Source organism: Indicator indicator, chromosome 8 (assembly GCF_027791375.1).
Source record: "Indicator indicator isolate 239-I01 chromosome 8, UM_Iind_1.1, whole genome shotgun sequence".
Lineage (NCBI taxonomy): Eukaryota > Metazoa > Chordata > Aves > Piciformes > Indicatoridae > Indicator > Indicator indicator.
The window spans coordinates 3,094,195-3,118,940 of NC_072017.1; the positions used below are offsets into that span (position 1 = coordinate 3,094,195).

At 42.1% G+C, this 24,746-nt stretch overlaps 1 protein-coding gene across 1 annotated transcript in view; it reads left to right on the forward strand.

Moving 5' to 3' along the window:
• The window catches only part of FRYL (FRY like transcription coactivator), a 152,693-nt gene that overhangs the window by 21,660 nt on the left and 106,287 nt on the right, over positions 1-24,746 (forward strand). Inside the window, exon 2 of the mRNA XM_054382823.1 lies at positions 21,534-21,733. Coding sequence (XP_054238798.1) covers positions 21,534-21,733 — 200 coding nt within the window. The remainder of the gene's footprint in view (positions 1-21,533; positions 21,734-24,746) is intronic.

Genomic DNA, 24,746 nt, shown 5'->3' on the forward strand with positions numbered 1-24,746 from the left:
GGGAAGACTGTAAGTAGTAGATCATTCAAACAAGTCAGACCAAGGTACCAGCCTGAATCTGAAGAATGATCAAGGCAGGGAAGTTTCATAAGGTGGCTGAACTCCCTCATACTTGCCAAAAGTGGTGGCTTTGACCCCAGCAGTGCAGCCTTGTCACCTTTTCACCTGCCAACTGCAGGTACTTGCTCATCTTTTTAGTGAGCTGCTTTGGATCCTTGCATCAGCAGAAATCTTTTTGGGAAGGTGGAGAATTTTTTTTTCAGATTGTCCTGTGTGAGACTTCGCAGTAATTTTTAGATGAGAAGCCTGCATTGTAATAAATGTATTAGGTATTGGGATATACATTATTTATCAGAGATATACCAGAATGAGCTTTCCTTTGGGGTGTTCTTTCTGTTAAAACAATATACTTTTTGCTAAACCCATAACTAGATTCTGTTATGATTCCAATTGTAGAAGAGAATGCTGTTGAAAGGAGAAAGTGCCCCAAATGCAAACCACTCTGTCAGCTGCTGTGGCTAGAATAAACTGCATGCTATGCATGGACTTCAGGAAAGCTCCAGATAAACCAATTGCAACAACCCATATCAAATACCCTATTTCTGCTGATATTTTTTTTTTAAACCTCTAGCTCTAGTGCTTTTGTATTTGAAGGGGAAAGGTTCAGACACCAGAGATTTAATAGCTTGTAAGAGATCACTGACAAAACAGTATTTATTTAGAAAGGTGACTGCCAACTTGAGAACACTCTGTGGAGCAAAACTGTTGTTTGCTGTATTACATCCTGTTTGCATGTAGTTACAGGATTTTCCCCTGGATAGAAAGAAGAACTCTTCCTCATTCATAGAATATTAGAGGTTGGAAGGGACCTCCAGAGGTCATCAGGTCCAACCCCCTTGCCAAAGCAGGATCACATAGGGCAGTCTGCACAGGAATTCATCCAGGTGGATTTTGAAAGTCTCCAGAAAAGAAGACCTCACAACCTCTCTGGGCAGCCTGCTCCAGCGCTCTGTCACCCTGACAGTAAAGTTTCTCCTCATGCTGAGGTGGAACTTCCTATGTTCTAGCTTATATCCATTATTCCTTGTCTTATTACCAGATGCCACTGAAAAGAGCCTGGCCCCTTCCTCTTGACACCCATCCCTCAGATATTTATAGACTTTAATAAGATCCATTCTCAGCCTTCTCTTCTCCAGTCTGAACTGTCCCATTTCTCTCAGTCTGCTAAGAGCAATGATGACAGTCAAAGGGAGTTTTAAAGTTTTGCTAGGTAGAGTGTACTTAAAGAGTGACTTTCAAGAGCAAAAGGGGCCCTGGAAAATATTGGTAGATGTGATAAAAACTACTTCTTAGGAGAAATTTCAGGGGAATTCACTGAAATGTGATTTGTATAATAGGTTGACAAGCTGCAATAACAATTACATAGTTTATGAGTCTTTAATTATTTTAATCCAATGTTAGACTCAGTGTCCTAAGTAGGTACTTAGAACAAACAAACAAATGCAGTATGTCAGACAGCTTTTACTCAGTGCAGAATAAATACTAATAATGAACATATAATACTTTCCAAATAGTAGTAGAAAGCATATAGATTTTTTTCCTCACTCTACCTTTTCTCATTCTTCTCTTAATCAAGAATTTGAAAATCCAAAGGGAAGAAAGAAGACTTCTCTTCAGATTTACGTAACTTCAGAAACAAGACAACTGAAGAGTTTAAAAAAAACCCAGCTTCTTAAATAAAACTTTCCACTTAATATGTTTGTATTTATAGCTTCCTTGCTCCAGAATTAGTTCAAGTTCTGGAAGCAATTAATTTCTCGAACAGATCTTGGGAAAGCATAGCACAAGAGGTATGAATGACTTCTCTGGTTGTGCCCACTGGGCACAGCTGGCATGTGATTTGGGGATATTTGCAACTTTACTTTTTGAAATTTCCTTTGTGGACAATTGCTGCAGCCCAGAACACTGCTCTTCAAAGATGTATGAAAGCCTTAAACCCTTGCAAATCAATGCTAACTAATTAATGGATATTGGAAAGAGTTGTTCACAGTGCTACTACCAAACCTTAGGAACTGTTGATTTTCTTCCTTTTGCTTCTTTATTTGTCATCCCTCTTTGCTTCCTTTGTTCTGGCTGCTGAACTGGAACTTGAGATGTTCAGGTTGGGACCTGTGGTGTTTGGGAGAGAGTGCTGGTGTGCCAGGGTCAGTGGCCAGTAACAACTCAGTGGCTCTTAGTTAGGCTTAGGAAACTGAATGTCTGACGTCTCAGTGGTAACCTGCCTCCTTTTTCTCTCTAACATCTTGTTTGTGCCCAGTGTCAGCAGGACATAGCAGTTGGGCCAAATAAAACCAGATTTTTACTGTTCTTTCAGCTACAAATGAGGTCTTGTCCTTGTCCTGGCAACTGAGGCTTCATTTTCATGACAGCAGTGCAAGGGAAGGAGAAAGCTAAGCAGTTGTACTGAGATTTGGCTGAGAAATTGAAAGGGTTTTTTTTAGATGGCTGTTTGAGACCCTTGGGCCAGAAACCCATAAAGATCAGGGGATATTAAGGTAGAGTAATGCGTTGTTCTGCTTGTAGGGGTTTCATTGCCCTTGAACCTCTCTCTTCAGAAATAACAGGACAGGGAAAGAGGAAGGAGGAATCTAAAACCTAGAAATACTCTAGCAGAAGTGCATGGACGAGAAAGATTTTGGAGTCTTTTGCTGGGTTTCCTTTTAAATAATTTTTTTAAACCCCTGAAAGGATGCTCCAAGCTGTAATTAATCCTCCACGGGAAAGAAAGGTAAAGTCTATCACTCATTCTGAAAGAATTATATTAGGCAAAGCAACATGTGCAAAAGCAGGTTTCACAAATGTGGTGAGAGGTGACCAAAAGTTTCCCTCTGTAGTACTGTTCAAAGGATTGTTTGAATTATTTTTAGGCATTTATTTCTAAGTTATAGTTTGTGCCTATCTTTTATGGCCACGTTATACCTGAAGGTGTTACTGTAAGTGGAAAACTAGAGTGCTCATCTTGGAGAGCATGAGGGAAACAAGAACATGACTTGTTTAATTGAGGAGGGGAGAGGAGGGCAGGACACGGCCTCAGATGGCACTGGGCAGGGTGCAGGCAGTGGTTCTGTGCTTTTGAAAGCAAGCCTGTAGGATTTCACTGTCTAAAATGTGGTGAAGGATGGGAATTACACTGCTACTGGGCAGGGAAACTTTTTGAAGCATATTGAGCTGAAGTTGAACCTCACAAAAATGTTGTTGTGCCAGACTGCTGGTCAACTCCTGGAGATCATAGACTCATAGAATGCTCTGGGTTGGAAGGGACCTCTAAAGGTCATTTAGTCCAACCCCTTCTGCAGTCAGCAGGGGCATCCTCCACTAGATCAGGTTGCCCAGAGCCCTGGCAAGCCTTACCTTGAAAATCTCCTGGGATGGGGCCTGGAGATGCAGGTTTTCAGAATACAAAAAATTGTGTGCAGTGCTTATTCTGAAGATCTGAAGTGAGGAAGTATTGATTCCTCAGTTAATTATCCTTTAGATACCGGTTTATTACATATATTCTTGCCTTTTGTAGTTCTTTGTCAATGTTTCATATCTCCTCTGTACTTCCTAACTTCTGCTAAGACCATTTACATTAATGGTGCTGAGAAAAATGGTGCCAGGTCCTTGAGCATTATTTGGGCTTGATTTATATTTGCAGCTTTAAGACTGAGGTTATGAAGACTGGCTGACAAAAAGTGATTGCAAATTTTGGGTAATTTTAGCAGTTTGGGGACTGGGAGAGTTGACGGAGACCTGTGAAGGTGCAGAAGCTGTGCTGGTTTTCCCTGCAGGGTTTTAATTCTCAGGAGCCTCAGTCTTCCATTCCTGCTGACTAATACCAGAAGCTGTAGGCTAGGCCTGAGTTAACCTTTTGAGTTAATGGCACTGTTGGTGTGTGCTTTGCCAGTGTCCTACCTAAAAAAGTCTCATGAGAGAGGGACAGGATATTTCTAACCTTTAAATGTTTTGGTCTGTCTTGCTAACTTGCAGATGTTGGCATGTGCAGAGCCTCATGGAAGGTCAGAAGATTTTGTCAGCATCTACAGTTAGGTAAAGAATGGATGGATTTCTCTTACATTTCCCCCGTTTTCCTGCCCAGTGCTCTTGCCAAGTTGTAGCTGCTTTAGCAGGGTATTGTTAACACATTTCTGGAGATTAAGCACTGCCCCTCCCCTTGAGTTGTGGCTGTGGAGCAGCAGCACATTGCTGGTCAGACTGCCCCCTGTTCTCCATCTGCAGAGGAAGAAAACCATAATCTCATTCTTCTGTGGGTCTAAGCAAACTTAAGAGTCAACTCAGAAGGGAAGTAGGCTGTTATAGTGCAATTAAAACAGCTCTCTGCTTTATGGTCCATATGTGACCATGTGAACTTCAATACCACATCATCAGTGAAAAGATGGCAACTCAAATTTCTAGGTCACTGGCTGGGAGCATAACTCAGCAGAGGCCAGAGCTCATTACTGTTTCATGGTTTGCTTTTGGTCTTTTTCCAGATATCAGGACCAGAGTGCTCCCTGTTTTGAGGCCCTAACCTTTGACTGAGCTCTGTAGTCACTGCAGAGTCCCAGCATGGACACACTACTTCCCTACTCGGCTTCTGCTCAGTTGTTCAGTTGCTGATCTCATCTGTTTATTTTTTACTGTAGAATGAGGTAATGGTTTTGTAGGATACATACAGATTTTGCTTATGTAACTTTGATACACTGAGGAAGCTTGAGGTCCAAAACCTGGATCAGACCAAGCTGAGGTTTCCAAAGCTGAGTGGAAATAGTTGGGCAAGGTGTAAAACCAGTTTGGGTAATAGTATGTCCCCTGCTGCCTCCACAGCCAGACCTTTCCATTCACACTAGTCTAAGCCTCTCAGTTGCAGTGCTCTGCAGTGCTTTTTAGAACTCAAAAGAATGTACTGAAACCAGATAAAGGTTGTTCTTGTGGAGAAAGCACACTGCTTTCTGAAGGAAATTAGGATTTAGATTAACATGAGAGTTGAGGAAGGTGGGAGAAAAAAGCCTTTTATTTTTCCATTGAATTGCAGCACATGCAGCTTAAATCTTCTAAATGACCGATTTAGCCAGTTATTTTGGAGTGCCATGGACAAGCATATGATAGCCTATTTTTATTTCAGATCTGAATAGTCTGACAAAAAAGCTGATAACTCTGAAAGCTCAGTGTTTTCATGGTGGCTAAGAATAGCACTGCATGGCACTTGGTATTGTCCTCTTAGGGAGGTCCAATTTGAATGCTGGCTATGTCTGCATGCTACCTGAAATTCTTTTTTGCCACATATGTGTTGTGCAGTTTCTGTGAAAACTTAAAGCCTGAAGGCTGTGCTCTGTTTTTCTAGGGAGTTTAGTTCAGTTTACTTTCATTTGCAGTTAGCATAGACCAGTTCCTTTGGGAGGTCTGGTTAGAAATACAAGTGTCTCATACTTACTTACAAAAAAAAATATTGTTAACTAAGGCTTCACATGAGCTCAGCACTATCTTATGCTGTCAAAAGACTTGAAATGTGCTGAGGAGAGACTTCAAATACAGTTGCCACACTAACCACAGAAGCAAAATAAATTGGCATAAGTGACCTAGTGAACAATCCTGAATTTTTTGTGAATTTTCACATTCACTGAAGTTTTTTCCCCCAAGAAAAAAAATGAAAATAGGCATCTCAGGCCATCACCAACTCAGCAGCTGGCATTGCTGTTTTTCTGTAGAGTTTGCTGATTGAAAGGATGTGTCTTGTAAGAGTGCAGTGTTAAACAGTAAAACAGACAACTACAACTGATTTAAAACCAGAGGATATATAGCCACCTTGTAAGATCTGTGTGCCATCAGAAGGAAATTCATGCTCTAGCTGAAAAAGAATCAGCCTCTCCTATGTCCTAACTCTTTGGTTTGTGGCACTGGGAAGTGACACCAAGCAGAGCTAAATTTTCAGAAGAGCAGATCCTCGCAGGGCAGGGCAGAAAACTTTTATTTAGGGAATATGTTCAGATATGCTTAGGTTGATTTGGTTGGTTGGTTGGTGGGTTGGCTGGTTCATAGAATCACAGAGTGCTTTGGGGTGGAAGGGACCTCCAAAGGTCATCTAATCCAACCCACTCTGCAGTGAGCGGGGACATCCTCTTATAATGATATAAAGCCATTTTCTAACTGAAAAATTATAGCTAGTGAAATTTGATAAACTTCATGCAAATGCCAAACTGCCTCCCTCCTCCTTTTCTCAAATCACAGAGTCATAGAATAGTCTGGGTTGGAAGGCACCTCCAAAGTTCATCTAATCCAACACCCCTGCAGTCAACAGGGACACTCTCAAGTAGATCAGGTTGCCCAGATGCTTGTTGAGCCTCACCTTGAATATATCCAAATAAGTGACTCCAAACCCCCTCAAATAGTTTACAAAGTAATTGAGACTGTTTAGCAAAACCAAATTTTAGACAACAGCAATCAAAAAAATAAAAAGAGGATAAAAGTAATAAAAAGGAAGAAAAAAAATATTTGCAATCTTGTACAATGCCCTAAAATCTTTGAGTAGCACAATAAAATTCCAAATAGTTGAAAGTTCAATAATAAAGTTTGGAATACTTTTTCCTGAGTTGGTTGTTTGTGGCTTTTTCTTGTTGTTAGTTGTTTGGGGTTTGTTTTGTTTTGGCTTTTCTCACTTAAATTTAGGTAGCTACCTAGATGTGAAAAAAAAAAATCAAGTTTTGTTGTTTTGTTTTGACTCCTCAGCAATCTGACTGTAAGAGTCTGCTTCTGTAAAATGTTAATTTTGTTATTTTATTTACTTATTTCCCTCCTCACCTTGTTTGTGGTACATGTGACAGATTGAGTTAGCCTTCAGAGGTTTATTTCCCTTTTAAGCTGGTACATTCAGATGGAGGATTACTAGGCAAAACTGGCAGAATCAGAGCACAGAACAGTTGTTCTTTCCTGAAATTGATACTTAATGCCTGAGACTTATTCTAACCCTGATTTTTGTATGCTTTGAGCATATTCCAGTGCTCTTGGTTTGTTTATTCTCTTTTTTTTTAATCCTCCTGTATATATCTTAACACTTTAATTTTCTAACCATACTATTGCAGCATATCTGACTGCTTCACCAGGCAGTTCCTTCCAAAGAGGTGCAGATGATCTGTAAATGGCCTCAGTCCAGGCTAATGCAATGTTTTTGAGCTTTTCACTTGTAGACATATTTTTCATCTGAAATATTAATATGTTTATATGGAGCATACTCAAAGAAATTCATGTGGCTTCTTTATAGTTTGCTTTTTTTTTTCAACTAGCTGTTTTTATTTTTAATGATGCATGATTTGAAGTTATTGGTTACTTTATAAATTATGCTGCAGAGTCCTTTTCCAAAATAGCTTTTTACAGCAAAGCTGACAGTATTCATTATTATTTTTTTTTTCATTTATTCAGGGAAGGTATCAGTTTGACATTAATGAGGATAATTGAGGATAATGAGCATAATGAGGATAATGAGGAAAAGTCTTTTCCTCTTTCTGCAGGCAGCTGGAATTGTCCTCTTCTCACAAGAAAAGCATAAGCAGGCAGTGTGTGAGGGTTTATCCAAACTACCTTGGGTTGTGCTCAGTGAGACAAAGCTGCTGGCTTCTGACACTGCAAATATCAAATGGAAATTTCTTAAGCATTTTGATTTTTTTTTCTCTCTCCCCCTTTCAGTACAGTGCATCAGCAGGGTTTTTTTGTGTCCTCAATTCTTCAGACTAAACATGTGGAGTTTTGTTTTTCCAGAGAAATGTGGATTAGGAAAGATGAGAGAAGGTATTTATGATCACTTTGGCTTTGCTGCTCGGTTTGCTCTGTGTGTGGTGTGCTTGTATTTGTTAGTATACTGAAACTTTGTCACTTGCAGTGGCAAGTGTTAGAATTGTCTGTGTGCCAGTGTATTCCTTTGCTGTATCCTTGCCTTAGTTTGGGGGTTTTTAGGTATTAATTCTTAAAGGTTTAGTTTGTACTTTTCCTTGTCTTTGTGTGATTAACGTACCATAAAAACAGAGCCTTGGATTTATTCAGAGTAAGTTCACTGTCATCATTTCTTAACTTCCTTAACTTGCTAGAAGAGTATATGGAAATCTGGAGTGAATACTATCAAATAGAACTCTCTTTTTCATTCTCTTTCTACTCTTCTAGTCCCCAGGCTTGCCCAGCATTCTTCCCATTTGAGCCTTTACCTTCCTCATGCTTTTACCATCGCTTAGCCAGGCATTGATACCATTTTATTGCCTTTGTTAGTTCACATTTGACACAGGAGTCAGAGCATCAGCCTTTAGTTTGATAACCCAGAAAGGAAGAAGTGGAGTTCTGTTAGCTGTAAATGTTGTGCTCTCTGCCCCTCTTTCCACCCCCATGGCTGAGTAGGGCGCACTTTCCATTCTAAGCAGAGAAAGTGTGCATGCAAGTTTGCCCACAGGCTTATCTGTCTCTAGAGCTGGACATCATTCTGTGGCTCTCCCAACAGCCTCTCATCAGCTGGGAGAGGAAATAGAGAGAAACCAAACTGCCCTGAGCAAGCTTAAATTTGCTTATGTGGAAACTTCTTCAGAAGAGCCACACAAACCGAGAGGCTGCGAATGGTGTGCTGGAAAACATTGACCCAGGTGATAGGATTATACATACCTGCTAGGCTCAAATGGATACTGTACTTTGGGGTCACTATTGACAGGTTTAGGGTCAATGCTGCAGCCAGGCAGGGAGCCATGGCATGGTGTCAGCATTTTGAGCTTTTCCTTCGTCAGAGAAAGCTGTAATTGCCTGTGTTTAGAGATAAAATTGATGGCATGAATCATTGGAATTGATGCCAGATGAGCAGACAGCTGAGCTCCTTCCAGTGGTCCTCCTGACTCCAGGAGTTAGAACCAAAGGAAAGATGTGTGGTGCTTTCACAAGTTAGGGCCTCCTGGCTGTTATGCAGATGCAGGGTGCTATCTAAAAGCATGAGAGCCATGACTGCTATGGTGATGAGGCTAAGCTTCTAGGTCCCCTTGAAAGCCAGGGAATACCACTAACTCAGAGTTTGTGGTGGCTTGCTTTACATTTTCATAAGGGTGGGAGAATCAGAAGAGCTAACACAACAAGCCAAAGTTATGCTGTTCTACTCATGTTCACCATGTTCAAAAGGAAGTTGTCATCTTGCTCCTGTTGCTGCAAGAATTTTAAATAATGATTAGTTAATTTAAAAAGTTTAAATAAAAAAAACAAGCATCAGCTATTGCTCCTTAAAATTAGTAGTGTGAGCTTTTTTTTTCTTCTTCAATTTAATCATACTGGAATAGAATTGCTTCTGTGGTTGCATCATCACTGAAGGTATGACTTGAACTGCTATAGAAGCTTAACATTGTGGTAAGAGAAAGTAATTCATATGGGAAATCTTAACCTGCTTTCTTGTAGCTACAGCTTTAAATTGAATTGAAAGCTACAGTTGTCTAAAACTTGTGGACAGTAGGAAAATTACCATTAAGAATTTAACTTACAGCTCTGAACCTTTGCATTCTTGCCATTGTCCTTGTTCCATATGTGATGGATTGTGCTCTAGATTGTGGACAGATGAAATAAGTTTATCCTTTACATTCTTTTAAGCTGATCTTGCCTGAGAAAAGCTTTCTGAGAGTGAAGCAAAGCCTGTTAGCCTGTTAAATATATTAGCAGTTTGGGAGAATGCTATTAAATAAATTTTATGTCTAAGTGAAGTTTTCTCTGAAATTCAAAATAATATTTTCAATTAAAATGGTTTCTCTGAAGAGGTTTTCTGTGCTGGCAGTTGTTCCAGAAAAGAACTTACATAAACTGCATTTTTTTTAATGGTTTGACATTTTAATGGTCAGGATTTCCTGGTGTCATGCCACAATCAGGAATGACTGGACAGGACTTGAGACAATTGAGTTCAAACCGATTTCCTCTTCTCCCTCTAGTTTCTGTGCTTAATCACATTGTTTTCCAGTGTGCATGGTTTGGGCTTTTGGCATCTTGTGCTGTCACAATTATTTCTTAATATTTTTTTTTTCCTGTCTGATTATAACCTCCATGCAGGGCCTACCATAGAAGTCTCTGTAAAGTTATTCTGATAGCATATCAGTTATTACTTTTAGCATATGCTTGCAGTGATTTCAGCCAGCATTTCCCATTTATACCCTTATCTGTTACGTTGATAAGGACCCAGGGTAGTCTGCACAGGAATGCATCCAGGTGGGGTTGGAAGGTCTCCAGAAAAGGAGACTCCACAACCTCTCTGAGGAATCTGTTCCAGTGCTCTGTCACCCTCACTGGAAAGAAGTTTCTCCTCACGTTGAGCTGAAATCTTCTCTGTTCAAGTTTGAACCCATTGTTCCTTGTCTTATCACTGTGCACCACCAAAAAGAGCCTGGCCCCCTCCCCTTGACACCCACCCCTCAGCTATTGATAGACATTGATCAGATCCCCTCTCAGTCTTCTCTTCTCCACACTAAACAGCCCCAGGGCTCTCAGTCTCTCTTCACAGGGGAGATGCTCAAGTCCCCTAAGCATCCTCCTGATTCTCTGTTGGATTCTCTCCAGCAGGTCTCTGTCTCTCTTGAGCTGGGGAGCCCAAAACTGGACACAGGATTGCAGCTGTGGTCTCAGCAGGGCGGAGCAGAGAGGCAGAAGAACTTCCCTAGCCCTGCTGGACACACCTTGCTTGATGCACCCCAGGATCCCCTTGGCTCTCTTGGCCACAAGAGCACATTGTTGTTCCATGCAGACCTTGTTGCCCACCAGCACTCCAAGGTCTTTCTCTGTAGAGCTGCTTTCCAGCAGGGCAGCCTCTAACCTGCCCTGATGCATGGTGTTATTCTTCCCCAGATGCAGGACCCTGCACTTGTCCTTATTAAATTTCATGATTAAACAATTCAACTTGTAGTGGTGCTGCTTTCCAGGTATGAGAGAGGTTTAGAAAGAAGGCTTTTTGGGATTGCAGCTTCTCAGCTGTGTATGGAATGACTAGCATGGTCCTTGTTTAAGAACTGGCAAAACCACTAGGATTTACTTGGGGAAATTCTTAGCCCAGCTTCTTTCTTCTCATGTATCTGATTGTAGGCAAAAGAACTATTTTAAAATAATTTACATGATTTTATCTTCATCATCTGTTTCATCTTTTTGTCTCTGCTGGAATTCCAGGGAAGAAGTAATGTAGCTGTTTTATTTTGAGACTGCTCAAATAGAGTAGGGAATAGAAGATACACAAGATACAAAGTCCTGTATTTGCTGTTTAGAATACACTCAGCCATTAAAGCAGCCACACAGGAAGTATTTCTTGTTCTCTTCACAGTACTTCCTCAAGGAGCATCTGAATATTAGTGTGTTTTTAAAAAAAAAAAAAAAGAAAGGTGCTTTTGGGTGGAGAATATGGCAAATACAGATTTCTGTGTTTTCAGAGGCTTTGAAAACAAAGCAAGCTTCATGTGAATACCTGCAACTAGAACAAGTGGCAGCTGCTCTCCTAGTTGAGTCAGCTTTTGGTAAAGAAAGGATGGTCCTGTTTGTTAGGGATAGGAAGGTGATTTGTGTGATAAAGCTTCAGAAGATTCCTGTGAAGTCTCTGTTATGTGGGGTGTTTTGAGTCCAAGTGGAGCTCAGCTGTCGTAGTACCAATTCCCACAAAGCCATCAAAAAACCTTTCTTTCCATATTCCCTCCCAGGGCATCTTTCACATTTTGGCCATTCTGTTGAAGTAAGTTTATCTTCTTTTTATTGATGCAGTATTCATTTATGTTTCTTTGTTCCAGAGCTTGGCTAAAATACAGCATGAACATGTATGAAGCTCCTTAGTTTGATTGTCAGTAGGGAAGTGTTTCTGCTGCAGAAGTAAAATCTAAGTTCCAATTGAGGCAGGGAGGGCAAGTTGTCAATGCACATACAACTTCCTCTCACTGAAAGGTTGGACTTGGCTCTGCAAGCATTACACTCAACTAAACCAGTTCTAAACCTGTGTCTGCTTCACATGTGGGTAAATCCATTCATCTTATTAATGGGATCTTTCACAACTGCACAGCCAAAGTACCAGCCACTGCTGCTGGTTACTTAATTCTTTTGATCAAATTCACAACAAATCAGTGAAAGAGAGTAAGAATTTGCAATCTGTTTCATTTGAATGGTTTTTTAGTTCATGTGGTTTGTTAATGAAGTAATAGTTCTTCTTTCTCTGTTCATGTAGTGTGGTTTGATATATGGAGCCTTGATATTTGTTAAACATTTCCCAGGGATAATGCACTGTACACTGGCAACACAGAGAAAGAAGAGAGAGTGCCATCCCTCATGCCACTGGAGGGATTAGTCCTGCAGTCTGTATTGAAAATAAGAGGATGTTCGTTCCTCAGGAGCTATGTATCCACAATAACACGTGAGAAATATAGAAAAGAGAACTTTTTGTTGTTTTCTTGGCCATGTATATTGTAATGAATTTGGACTGATTTTGGTTTCAACCACTGTGTTTATATTGGTGATGTCACCAATCAGTAGTGTATGGAACATAAAGCAAATGCCCAGAGGAAGTCCACAAAGATGATCCAAGGGCTGCAACAGCTCTGCTAAGAGGATAGGCTAAGGGAGCTGGAGCTGTTCAGCCTAGAGAAGGGAACCTTGGAGCTGCCTTCCAGTACCTGAAGGGATCCTACAGGAAGGCTGCAGAGGGACTTCTCATCAGGGTGTCTAGCAATAGGACAAGGGGGAATGGTTTGAAGCTGAGGGAGAGTAAGTTTAGACTGGATCTGAGGAAGAAGTTCTTCAGCAGGAGGGTGGTGAGACTCTGGCACAGGCTGCCCAGGGAGGCTGTGGTTGCCTCCTTCCTGGGCGTGTTCAAAGCCAGGTTGGATGAGGCCTTGAGCAGCTGAGTCTAGTTGAGAGGTGTCCCTGCCCATGGTGGGGAGGTTGGAGTAGATGATGGCTGAGCTCTCTTTCAACTTGAGCCATTCTATGAATATGTAATTCTACTGTGAATTTGATTCACACTATTTATGTTATCTTGTAAAGTGCCATGACTGTGCAGTCAGGAGGCTGCTATGCCTCTCCCTTCACATTCAGGTTTTCGTACCAGTATCAAGAATAATAATTTTATTAGGTGCCTCAAAAATGGCATCTAGCAGAAACTCATTATCTCACTCCTTCCAAGCCCATTTTTTGAGAGTATTATACATCACTGTAGAAAGGGGAATAGCATTTAGATAGACTTGGAAGTGGTTAAGAGAAATACCTAAGGATGTTTTGCAGGTTTGCAATTTCTTCTCTTTTATTTCAGTCTGTTAGGAAAGTTTATGATCAACAGTATTTTGCTGGTAAATGAGTGTTAGTGAAAGAAATGGAGAGCTCTGGATTGGTGCAGTGCAATGCAGCAGTCTCTACCATCCCTGCAGAGAGAGGCTGCTGACTCTAGCACTTGAGTGATGCTGGTGAGTCAAGGAACCAGCCGGAGCCACGAGCTCAGCAGTGCTGGCTGTGCCTGGCATCAGCTGGGATTCAGTACAGCCAGAGATAGGGAGGCAGTCATGAATCCAAGCCATGGACATGCTCCATGCATTAGTGGTACATAGTTTGGAAGCAGACCAGGCTGGTCTGCTGTGCTGTCACAGGCTTCAGCAACCCAGGCAAACCTGCTGGATAAAAGAGCTGCAGCTGTGTCCTCTCAGAGCTGCTCTGAAAAGCAAATCCAAGAGGTTTAAGTGAAGGATGGCTCTTCCCTTTATTTGCCTTTGGACTGGAGACTAAGGTTTGGAATGTGCATCTGTTCTTAGAGCAGTGTATCTTGAACTTTCTTGTCTTCATAAAGGTATCCTAAGAAGGACATTGTAAGGAGGTCACAGAGCTGTTGGAGAGAGTCCAGAGGAGAGCCACAAAGATGATCCAAGGGCTGCAACCACTCTGCTATGAGGATAGGCTGAGGGAGGTGGGGGTGTCCAGCCTGGAAAAGAGAAGACTCCAGGGGGACCTTAGAGCTGCCTTCCAGTACCTGAAGGGATCCTACTGGAAGGCTGCAAAGGGACTTTTCATCAGGGTGTCTAGCAAGAGGACAAGGGAATGGTTTGAAGCTTGGGGAGAGAGTAGATTTAGACTGAATCTCAGGAAGAAGTTCTTCAGTAGGAGGGTGGTGAGACTCTGGAAGAATAGGCTGCCCATGGAGGTTGTGGCTGCCTCCTCCATGGGGGTGTTCAAGGCCAGGTTGGATGAGGCCTTGAGCAGCCAAGTCTAGTGGAAAGGTGTCCCTGTCCATGGTGAGGAGGTTGGAGTAGATGGTCTCTCAAGTCCCTTCCAACTTGAGCCATTCTCAGTTTGTATGATATTCACCATTTCTCTCATTCAAGTTAGGAAGTTTTTGTGATTCATGTGAGTATTGAACCTTTGAAACAATAGAAACCTGATGGTCTACAGCAACTGCAGAATTGTGAAATAATTGCAGGAAGAAATTTTCTGCTGGTGTGTAACATAGAAAACCTTGATTTAAATTTTTGGTTCTATTCATGATTTGTTGGGATGATACTGGACAGGTTGCCATCTATTATGAGCACTGATATCCTTATTAGGGAAAAAGAATGATTACTTTGGTAAAATAACTGAAGATTGGATGCTGTGAAGCACCCTAACAGTTGTTGCAGATATATGTCCATGTGTATTGATCTGACTTCTCTGAGGTAGGATGAAACCGTCTAGATGTTTATTAGAACAGAAGACAAGCTACTGAAATAAAGTTCCTTTAAGCAGCCACATAGATAATATCTTCAATCTTTGTATTGTTAGTCAGACATGCAGCTGATACCACAGGGAAGGTAAAAGACCTGTGATATTACAGGTGCTACAAAAATAAGAATAAAGAAGCTTAATCATTGAATCTAAGCTGTGCAAAATGATTTACTACCTTAGCAATGAACTTAATAGCAACCAAGAATATGGTCTGCTTGATATGGAAGCCCTCTGAAAAGTGTGTTGAGTATCTTTATTTTATAGTTGCATATCTCATTTAAAAAGCATAAAAGAACTTTAGATTTGCTTTCAGGTATCTCAAAAGAGGGAAAATACCTAATAGAAATTTTCCTGAGAAACAGTAGCAGCTGAAAGTAAATTTCACTTAAAGGAGAAGACAAGAAAAACATAGGAAGTACTATTTAAAGTGCATATGAGGTGTCAGCACTTGGCAAGTGTGAAATAGCACCCAAAAAAAAGTGTATGAAAGCTAAAAATTGTCGTTTTTCTGTTAGTCATGAAGTAAAACGCACCCTGGACTGTCACAGGCTGGGGTCCATTTGTTCCCTTTTGGTACCTGCTTTGTGTGTATGAATCCTGACTAATCTCCACTTGCATCCGCAGACATTTGATGTGTTTGGGCCCTGCAGAGAGAAGCAGGATGACAAAGCCAGCACTCTTTTAATAGCAGCCTGGGTGTTAAGTAACCTTTCCTAGCTCTGGACACTTGTTCAACACAACTAACTTTGTTTCTCCTTTAGCATACATCAGGGTGTGTTGCCTTTTGACCTAAGAGTATGTTCTCTGTCTAATTATCCCTTGTATTGTTTTACTGTTCCTTGAAACTATGCAAACAATTTGGTGTGTCCCTAGCAACCAAACAATGCTGTTTGACAGAGATTTCCTATGGCACTGGCTCCCAGATTTCCCACGTAGGGCCAACTTGCATGGGAGCAAACAAAGAGGGCATTGTTTGAAGCAAATAATATTCAGTCTTCTGCAGCAATTTATGAAACTCTTTGTTGTTTTGTTTTCAAGCTGCTGTGAGTGGTATTTTTCTGTGATTCCGTATGATTTTTGGTTCCAGATTTTGTCTGAAGTTCTGTAGCATGGTCCATGTTTTGAAACTTCCAAATAGTGTTTGGAACTTAAAATTTCTCTGGCAGCTGGGAGCAGAGATGGTTTATGCTTTGATGGCAAAGAATAGCAGAAGCAAATTATTTAATCCTGCTCTGTGATGAGATTTGTTTGGATTATGTTTGGTTTTTTTTTCCATTAAGCATACTATTTAAAATCCAGGTAGACCCTTCCTACAGTGTTACTGATTGCAAGTTCATCACAGTATATCAGAGGTTGGAAGGGAACTCAAGAAATCACCAGGTCCAACCCCCTGCCAGAGCAGGATCACTTAGGGTAGCCTACAGAGGAATGCATCCAGGTGGGTTTTGGAAAGTCTCCAGGGAAGGAGACTCCACAACCCCCCTGGGCAGCCTGTTCCAGGGCTCTGTCACCCTCACTGGAAAGAAGTTTCTCTTCACGTTGAGCTGAAATCTTCTGTGTTCAAGTAAATGAATCCCACTGAACATAATAATTACTAGATAATAATGTTGTTTGATCTAGTTAAGAAATCTGTTAATAGATTTTGGGTTTTCTTTACATATCTTCTTCTTAAACACAGCCAAGCTCCTTCCATTTTTTCCTCTTCCCTGCCTTTTTTTTTTTTTCTGTGTGTGTTTAATCACCTTACTAGTTTTACATGGCAGATAAAACCATAAGCATTGTCATATGCAAGGCAAGAGCTGTCACTGTGAGCCTTTAATGCTGCCCTGAATTAGAATCCTCAGCAAGTTCACAGAGGCAAGCAAATCCTAGTCCTTTATTCTGCCTTTTGAATCCGCTAGCATTTCAGCAAAACCAAGATGCTTGTAATCCTCTTGTGGCAGCGTTGAGAATGGCTGCAGTTTGACATTTTCCCCTTGCTTTTGAGGGCAGTTTGTGCACGTGAACACAGAGCTTAGTCCCACTGTAGGATAACCTGCACTCTGCTTTGCTGCTGGCAGAGGGAAAGGGCTGGCCCCCTGCATTGACTCTCCTCTTGGTGCTGCTGGCACAAGCACCTGTGCGGTCATGCGGTGAGCGAGCTGCGAGCTGCTTGTGGCCAAATTAACCTGGGGAAAAAGGCATGCATCTGCTGCTCTTCCACTTCAGGACACAGCTGCACACTTGTGTTTGCAGGCACAGGAGAGTGGTAGAGGGAAGGGGAGAGCTGGCTGGGAGGGAGTATTAGGTAGAAATTCTTCACAGAAAGAGTGATTGGCCATTGGAATGTGCTGCCCGGGGAGGTGGTGGAGTCACCTTCCCTGGAAGTGTTTAAAAAGAGGCTGGATGAGGCACTTAGTGCCATGGGTTAGTTGGTTAGATGGTGTTGGGTGATAGGTTGGACTGGATGATCTTGAAGGTCTTTTCCAACCTGGTTAATTCTGTGAGTGCATCCTTTGTCAGTATGACAGAATCATAGAGTGGTCTGGGTTGGAAGGGAACTCCAAAGGTCAGAATTACAGAATTATTGAAGCTGGAATAGACCTCTGAGATCATCAAGTCCAGCCTATGGCCTAACACCACCACATGGTCATCTACTCCAACCCCCTCTGCAGTCAGCAGGGGCATCCTCCAGTAGATCAGGTTGCTCTGAGCTCTGTCAAGCCTCACATTGAATATCTCTAGGGATGAAGCCCCAACTGGGTAACCTGTTCAAGTGTTCCACCACCCTCATGGTAATGCCATCTGAAAGGGGCTGTGTGAAACTCCTGCCAAGAAGTTGGGTCCGTGGCATTGCAGGATGATGTAAAGCTGCTCTGTGGTACCACATTTCTCTGGCTTCATGGTCATGCCCTCTGCCTTGCACTGAAATTTCTGCAAGCACTCCTGGGAGCTGGTCTCATTGCAGTCCAGTTGCTTCTTTTTTTCCTTTTCAGGGTTGAGCTTTTTGTCCAGATTGTCCATTTTGTGTTGATTTCCTTTGTCATTCCATGAACCTTGTGGGGAAGCTTTTCCTACAGTACAGCTGGGTTTGGGTCAGTCTAAACAGCCCTTGGCTTTCATCCTTACTGGGAGGAGCTGTGTTGCAGCATTAGAAGTTAATGTATATACTAAGATCATCTCTTTCTGAGGATTAGTTTACTAATGCAAAGTAAAGGTAGTAGTTCTGGCTTAAGGAGCACATTAGCTCCTCTTAGCTTCCCTGTAGAGAGACAGGAGGTGGTTGATACCAGCTTCTCACTGTTCAGGAGCTGTGGCATATTTCCTTAAGTCCCTAGTCCTGATATGGTGGGGTTGTGGCATACACCAGTAGGTAAGCCCAGAAGGAGCCCAAGCAGCTGCTTTGCTAGATTTCTTCTGCCCAGACACTATGATTTGCTAATGATTTGCAAAAGGAGATTTAAACTCTCGATTATTTGCAGTTTATCAGCTTCAATATGTTATTTAAAGTATGAGTCTGATTTGTCTGTTTCATGGAACAAAGCTTTAGCTTTCTTAGAAACTCTGCTGTTTAGGATAGAAGCAGCTGTGTGGGATCTGCTAGGAGTCTTTAGGTACTTAATTTTTATTTTGTTCACCTGCATATAGAGATGAAAGGAGAGTTATTCAAAATCTGTGTGTGGCAGCACTTTTCTGTTTGGTCAGTCTCAGGCTTGGTGGTTTTGTTTTGATGTGGATAGGGGGGATATATTCCTCCTTTTCACCTCTTCTCTCAGGAAAAGAGAATCCTCAAACCTCTGTACTTTCTTTTTTTTTTTTTTTTTTTCTTGACACATAATGCATCTCCCTGTTTTCCTGGGCTGCCTTTGGAAGCATCCAAGCTTAAGAATGCCAGGCGTATGGATGCTGGAGGATGCAGACATTGTAAAGGCATCAAATGTTTTATAAAGCCTCTGATACATTTATGCTTTCATACTAAGGGACAAGCCAATCATCAGATGCTGGAATAAGAAGGAATTCTGTATTAAAATGAGGTGATTGGGGTTGTCATTGTTTGTTTGCAGCATGCACTCTTAATACCTTTGTGTACTTTCATCTGGTGAACTTCCACCATAAGGATCTAGAACATGGCATTGTCTTTGATCTCCCTTTGCCTGCACTGCATGGCATGTGCTCCTCTGTGTCTTTTAGGACCTCTGTTAACCAGATCAAAGTGCTAGATCAAAGTGCTAGAGGATGTTCAGCAGTGCTTTCTGGCGTGTGGTGTGCGTGCATGCCATTCTGGTATTGCATCTGGCTGCTGGGAACTGTGACCTTGGCGAGTCCTTCCAGGCTCCAAGACTGCATACTGGAGTTTCTGTACAGGAAAAAATATGCCTAGCTCCAACTAAAGAGCAAGCCTGTACAAAAAATACTTAGAGGAGAAGCAACAGCTCACAATGTAGTGCACAAAACCTTACTCCTTTTTCATTAGAGGCTAAGGTAGTTGTGACCATTCTCTTTCCAGTCCTGCTGAATTGCTCACTGCACCAATGAGTTTGGTAAATGATTACTTTAAATGGAAGTTGAGGAAGTCTCTGTTATGTAAAATAACAGAATGGCTTAGGTTGGAAGGGACCTCAGAGATCATCTGCTTCAACCTCCCCACCATGGGCAGGGACGCCTCTCAACTGGACTCAGCTGCTCAAGGCTTCATCCAGCCTGGTCTTTGACACCCCCAGGGAGGAGGCATCCACAGCCTCCCTGAATCTCACCACTCTTGTAATGAAGATCTCTCCAGCCTAAATCTACTCTCCCTCAGCTTCAAACCATTCCCCCATCTCCTATTGCTTAGGACACCCTTAGGAGAAGTCCCTTTGCAGCCTTCCTGCAGGATGCCTGCAGGTATTGGAAGGCAGCTCTAAGGTCCCTCTGGAGTCTTCTCTTTTCCAGGCTGAACACCCCCAGCTCCCTCAGCCTGTCCTCCTAGCAGAGGTGTTGCAGCCCTTGGATCATCTTTGTGGCCTCCTCTGGACTCACTGCAACAGCTCTGTGTCCTTGTTAGGCTGCAGACACCAGAACTGGACAGAGTATAAAATGTAACTTTCTGAACTAGTAGAAGAAATTGTGAATGGCTGAGATTCTGTCTTGGGAACATACAAAGCACCAAAAGTTTGGTTCCATGGCAACCAGTGTTTTCATGAGTTGAACAGGGGAAGAATAGTTTGAGTAAAAGTTGTAGATAACATTTAGCTAACAAGGAATTGCACATCTACAAGTTGAAAACACACAGAAACTTTGCAAGTTCATCAAAATTGGCCAAGTGCATCTCTTCACATTTCAGCTGCAGCAAGCTTTAACAGAGCTTGCCTGAACAAATAGTGATGTGTAATACAGTAAAATACACTGAGACTAAGCTCTCTAAACAGCTATCTTAGGAAAATCTGAATATCAGCAGGTAAGAGTTCTTAATAGCAATTCCTAGTAGCTATTAAAAAAAAAAAACATCTGCAGTCATGGAGTGTGCTAGAGAAATATCAGACCTTCCTAGGCAGATCTGGATCAGACCTTTCTAGCTAGATCTGGGGCATTGTTCAAGATGTGATTTGCTCTTTTGATTTACAGTGTGCAAGATTAGAGCTCTAATTATTTACTCTAATTGTCAGGTGTGTGTTAAACTCCTACAGGAGTAAGTTCTGCCATGGGGTGGCAAGGGTGATAATAAAGACATGGGAGAAAAAAATAAAGGTGGATAAATATGTGTAAACTTAGTATAGAACAATTTCAATGTAAAGGTGAAAGAGTAACCCTTAAGGAGATTAATATATCCAATTTACATTTCTATTGATCAATTACTTCATATTGCTGAAAAGGAACAAGTCTTTCAGATTTTTTGACTAGAGAGTGGAGACAATCAGCCTGACCTGTCTAGAAAGGATTTGTGTTCATGTTAAGAAACTCAGCTTGCTGTTAGAATGTGCCAAGAGGGGCCAAGGATGGACTTCCCTTGAAGATATTTGGAGACCTGAGTAGAACTTAATGGATAGTTTATGAAAATTGAATGATGCAGATGCCTCTCACAATACAGAGAGCTTACCCTTGACGTTGAACCGTGTGGGGACAGGCTGGGAGAGCTGGCTTTGTTCAGCCTTCAGAAGAGAAAGCTAAGGGGGGACCTTATTACCATGGACCAGTACATAAAGGGTGGCTACCAGGAGGATGGAGACCACCTTTTCATGAACAGTCCCATGGAGAAGGGGAGATGGGGACAAGTTAACTGCTGGGTAGATTCCTGTTGGAATCCTGAAGAAAATTTTTCACTGGGAGAAAAGTTAGAGATTGGAGTCATCTGCCAAGGGAAGTGGAGGATTCCCTCACATTGGACAGCTTAAAACTTAGCTTGACAGGCTGCTGGGCCAGCTCATTTCAACTAGAAAGGCTGGAGCAGATGATCCTTGGGGTCCCTTCCAAGGTGGCATTCTGTGACTTTTAGTGGAACTGAAGTGTTTACTGCAGGCTTTATCATGATCATCATGCAGCTGTATTCAGAAGGGGGTGGTTCATACAGCATAAGACACTTTCACATTTGATCAGTGAGAGAAAGGTGTTCCATTGTAAACCATTGTGCAACTTAAGAGTAGAAATTCCCACCTAATTAAAAATACAACCTTGTGGAGTGTCATAGCAACTTATTTCCTCCTTCTGATTTACAGAATTTACTGTGTGAATACACCTGTGTGATGGGTGGGAAAGTAAAGAAATCATAGGCACTGTGTTTAGAAGCTCACCTTTACAGCTCTTTATTTTTCTTTCCTTTTTTTGTTTCCCTATAGCCTCCACGCCACCCAGCAGAGTAAATAAACGCAGAGTTTCTCCAAGTGTTGTTTCCACCTGGGAAAAGAGAGGCATCATCATGTCTAACATTACTATTGATCCAGATGTCAAACCTGGCGAGTATGTCATCAAAAGCCTCTTTGCTGAGTTTGCTGTTCAAGCTGAAAAGAAAATTGAAGTTGTAATGGCTGAACCTTTGGTGAGTCCTTTTGGGTTTGTTCTGTGGTCTCTTTTTCTAAAGGAGGCTGGTTTGTCCTGTGTGTGGTTACTGAAAAGAAGATGCCAGCGCATGTGAGACCCCACCTGGAATACTGCATCCAGTTCTGGTGTGCCCAGCATAAGAAGGACACAGAACTGTTGGAGAGAGTCCAGAGGGTGCCACAAAGATGATCCAAGGGCACCTCTGGAGCACCTCTGCTAGGAGGATAGGCTGAAGGAGCTGGGGGTGTTCAGCCTAGAAAAAAGACTCCACAGGGACCTTAGAGCTGCCTTCCAATACCTGAGGGGATTCTACAGGAAGGCTGCAGAGGGACTTTTCATCAGGGTGTCTGTAGCGATAGGACAAGGGGGAATGGTTTGAAGCTGAGGGAGAGTAGATTTAGACTGGATCTCAGGAATAAGTTCTTCAGTAGGAGGGTGGTGAGACTCTGGCACAGGCTGCCCAGGGAGGCTGTGGCTGCCTCCTCCCTGGGGGTGTTCAAGGCCAGGCTGGATGAGGCCTTGAGCAGCTGAGTCTAGTTGAGAGGTTGGAGTAGAAGATCTCTGAAGTCCCTTCCAACCTGAACCGTTCTATGACTCTATGATGATACATTGTTGACTTTTCAAAGGGATTAGTCCAGAATAAACAGGCTTCTGCAAATACTGCTGCTACCTAGATTGTCTTTTGTTGACTTCTGTTACAACTGTCTGAGGTCATTACTGGAAACGTGACCTCTTAGTATTTGTAAGTTCTGTAAAGTCACCAAAGGAAATTGCAACAACACAAAAAGTCCCTTTGTTAACACTGCAAAGTGTGTTTCCTGTTGATGTTTCTTTGAAATAATACTTTGACAAGGCTTTCAAGAACAGATGCATTTGGTTTGTTTTCCGAAGTAATGATGCAAACACTTGGAAAAATACAGTGGGCAACAGATACAACTGGTTAGGTAAAATGAAAAACTCTGTTGGTTATCCAGATCTTGAAGTAAATGGATTTTTTTTTCTTTTTCTTTTTTTTTATTTTGGACATTTCTGGTTTAAAAAAAAAAAAAAAGGTTATTTTTTAAGTTGGAAATGTGCAGAGCAAGTGGAGTGAGTCCAGAGGAGGGCCACAAAGATGGTCCAAGGGCTGGAATACCTCTGCTAGGAAAATAGGCTGAGAGAGCTGGGGGGTGTTCAGGAGAAGACTCCAGAGGGACTTTAGAGCTGCTTTCCAATACCTGAAGGGATCCTACAGGAAGGCTGCAGAGGGACTTTTCATCAGGGTGTCTAGAGACAGGCCAAGGGGGAATGGTTTTAAGATGAGGAGAGCAGGGTTAGACTGGATGCTAGGAAGAGAGTGAAGAGATTGGAATAGATGATCTCTAAGGTCCCTTCCAACTTAAGCCATTCTATGATGAATCTATGACCCTGTAGCTCACAGAGGGCTGGCTTGCAGATGGCCTCTGTTTGCAAATGCTGCTTGCACAAGTGTTTGTGTGCAGAAGTGCATGTGGGAATACTTGAGTGCTAGTTGTGAAACTTTAGGAAAAAATATTATTAAGAACTAGTTCAAAAGAATACGGAAATGGGACTAAACACATTTTATGGTGTCACTGATGGAATCGTCTTCAACTAAGGTCATTATCAGCTCAGAGGCTGAGAAAAAGGAAACCTTTCTTTGTACACACCTACTTAGGTAAACATTGTGTGTGTGTGTGTGTACCAGACAAGCCCACAACTTAAACATCATGTGTCTGTTGGCCTGCAGAAATCCAAAAACAGGCAGGTTTTCGGGAGGATTTGATAAGAAAGCACAGAAAGTCTGGAGCAAAAGGGGCCTGCAGATGGTGAAGGGTACATGGCTGGAAATCAGAGAAGAGCTCTAGGGGTGGAAATACTGTGGGTGGAAGCTCTGCTCAGGGTGGTCTAAATGCCTGCTGCTGTGAATGCCACTCCCTTGGCCCATTTTCTACTCATCTGCTAAAGCTACGGGGAGGGTATTGCTGGGCCAGAATGACAGAGATTGGATTCAGATGAGCTGGAGAGGGCTTTTCCTGTAGCCAGTTCGGAGTTAAATCTCTTCACTGGAATGCAGGTAGCAAGGTAAATATAGGAATAGCTCTGGAGTTAACTTGTGCTACAAAACTTGTCCCTAAACCGGACTGGATAAATCCTCTGACGACAAACCAGGACTATGTGTTCCCCGTAATTCATGCAGAATGAAAACATCTCCACATTAGAAAAATTAGAAAACCAATTGAACCAATGAAGTGCTGCCCTTTTCAAAGAAGAGAGCTTCCCAGTTGGAAGGGACCTCAGAGATCATCTGCTCCAACCTCCCTGCCACGGGCAGGGACACCTCTCAACTAGACTCAGCTGCTCAAGGCTTCATCCAGCCTGACCTGAAACACCCCCAGGGAGAAGGCAGCCACAGCCTCCCTGGGCAGCCTATTCCAGAGTCTCACCACCCTCCTACTGAAGAACTTTGTCCTAAGATCCAGTCTAAACCTGCTTTTCCCTCATCTTCAAACCATTCCCCCTTGTCCTGTTGCTAGACACACTTAGGAAAAGTCCCTCTGCAGCCTTCCCTTCAGCTATTGGAAGGCCTTCCTGTAGTTAATGTATTAGAAGAAGGTAGGCTGTTAGACAAAGCTGTTGGAGAGAAGTAGGAGTCAAACCGATTAAAGTTAGGAGCTAGACACTTTCTAAGAGTTGAAGATGAACATGCCAGTAGGATAGCAAAAATTAATTTTGAAATAATTTAAAAAACCCCAGTAAATTCAGTTCAAGACAGCACCCTGGGGTGAGGAGAAGGTCCACTTTTGGCTACGTGTATGGGTTTCATTTAGACTTGGGATTTAAAAAGTAACTAAATGGTATCTCTGGCTGTGAATTTATTTGCAGTACCCAGTGAGTAACAAACTAGTTTCCTTCCAGTGATTTAATTAAGAGTTGTCTGCTTGCAAAATTTTAATACCACAGAGTTGCCAGAGTTACAGAAAGAGCTTATCAGCAAATGCTTAAAATAAATT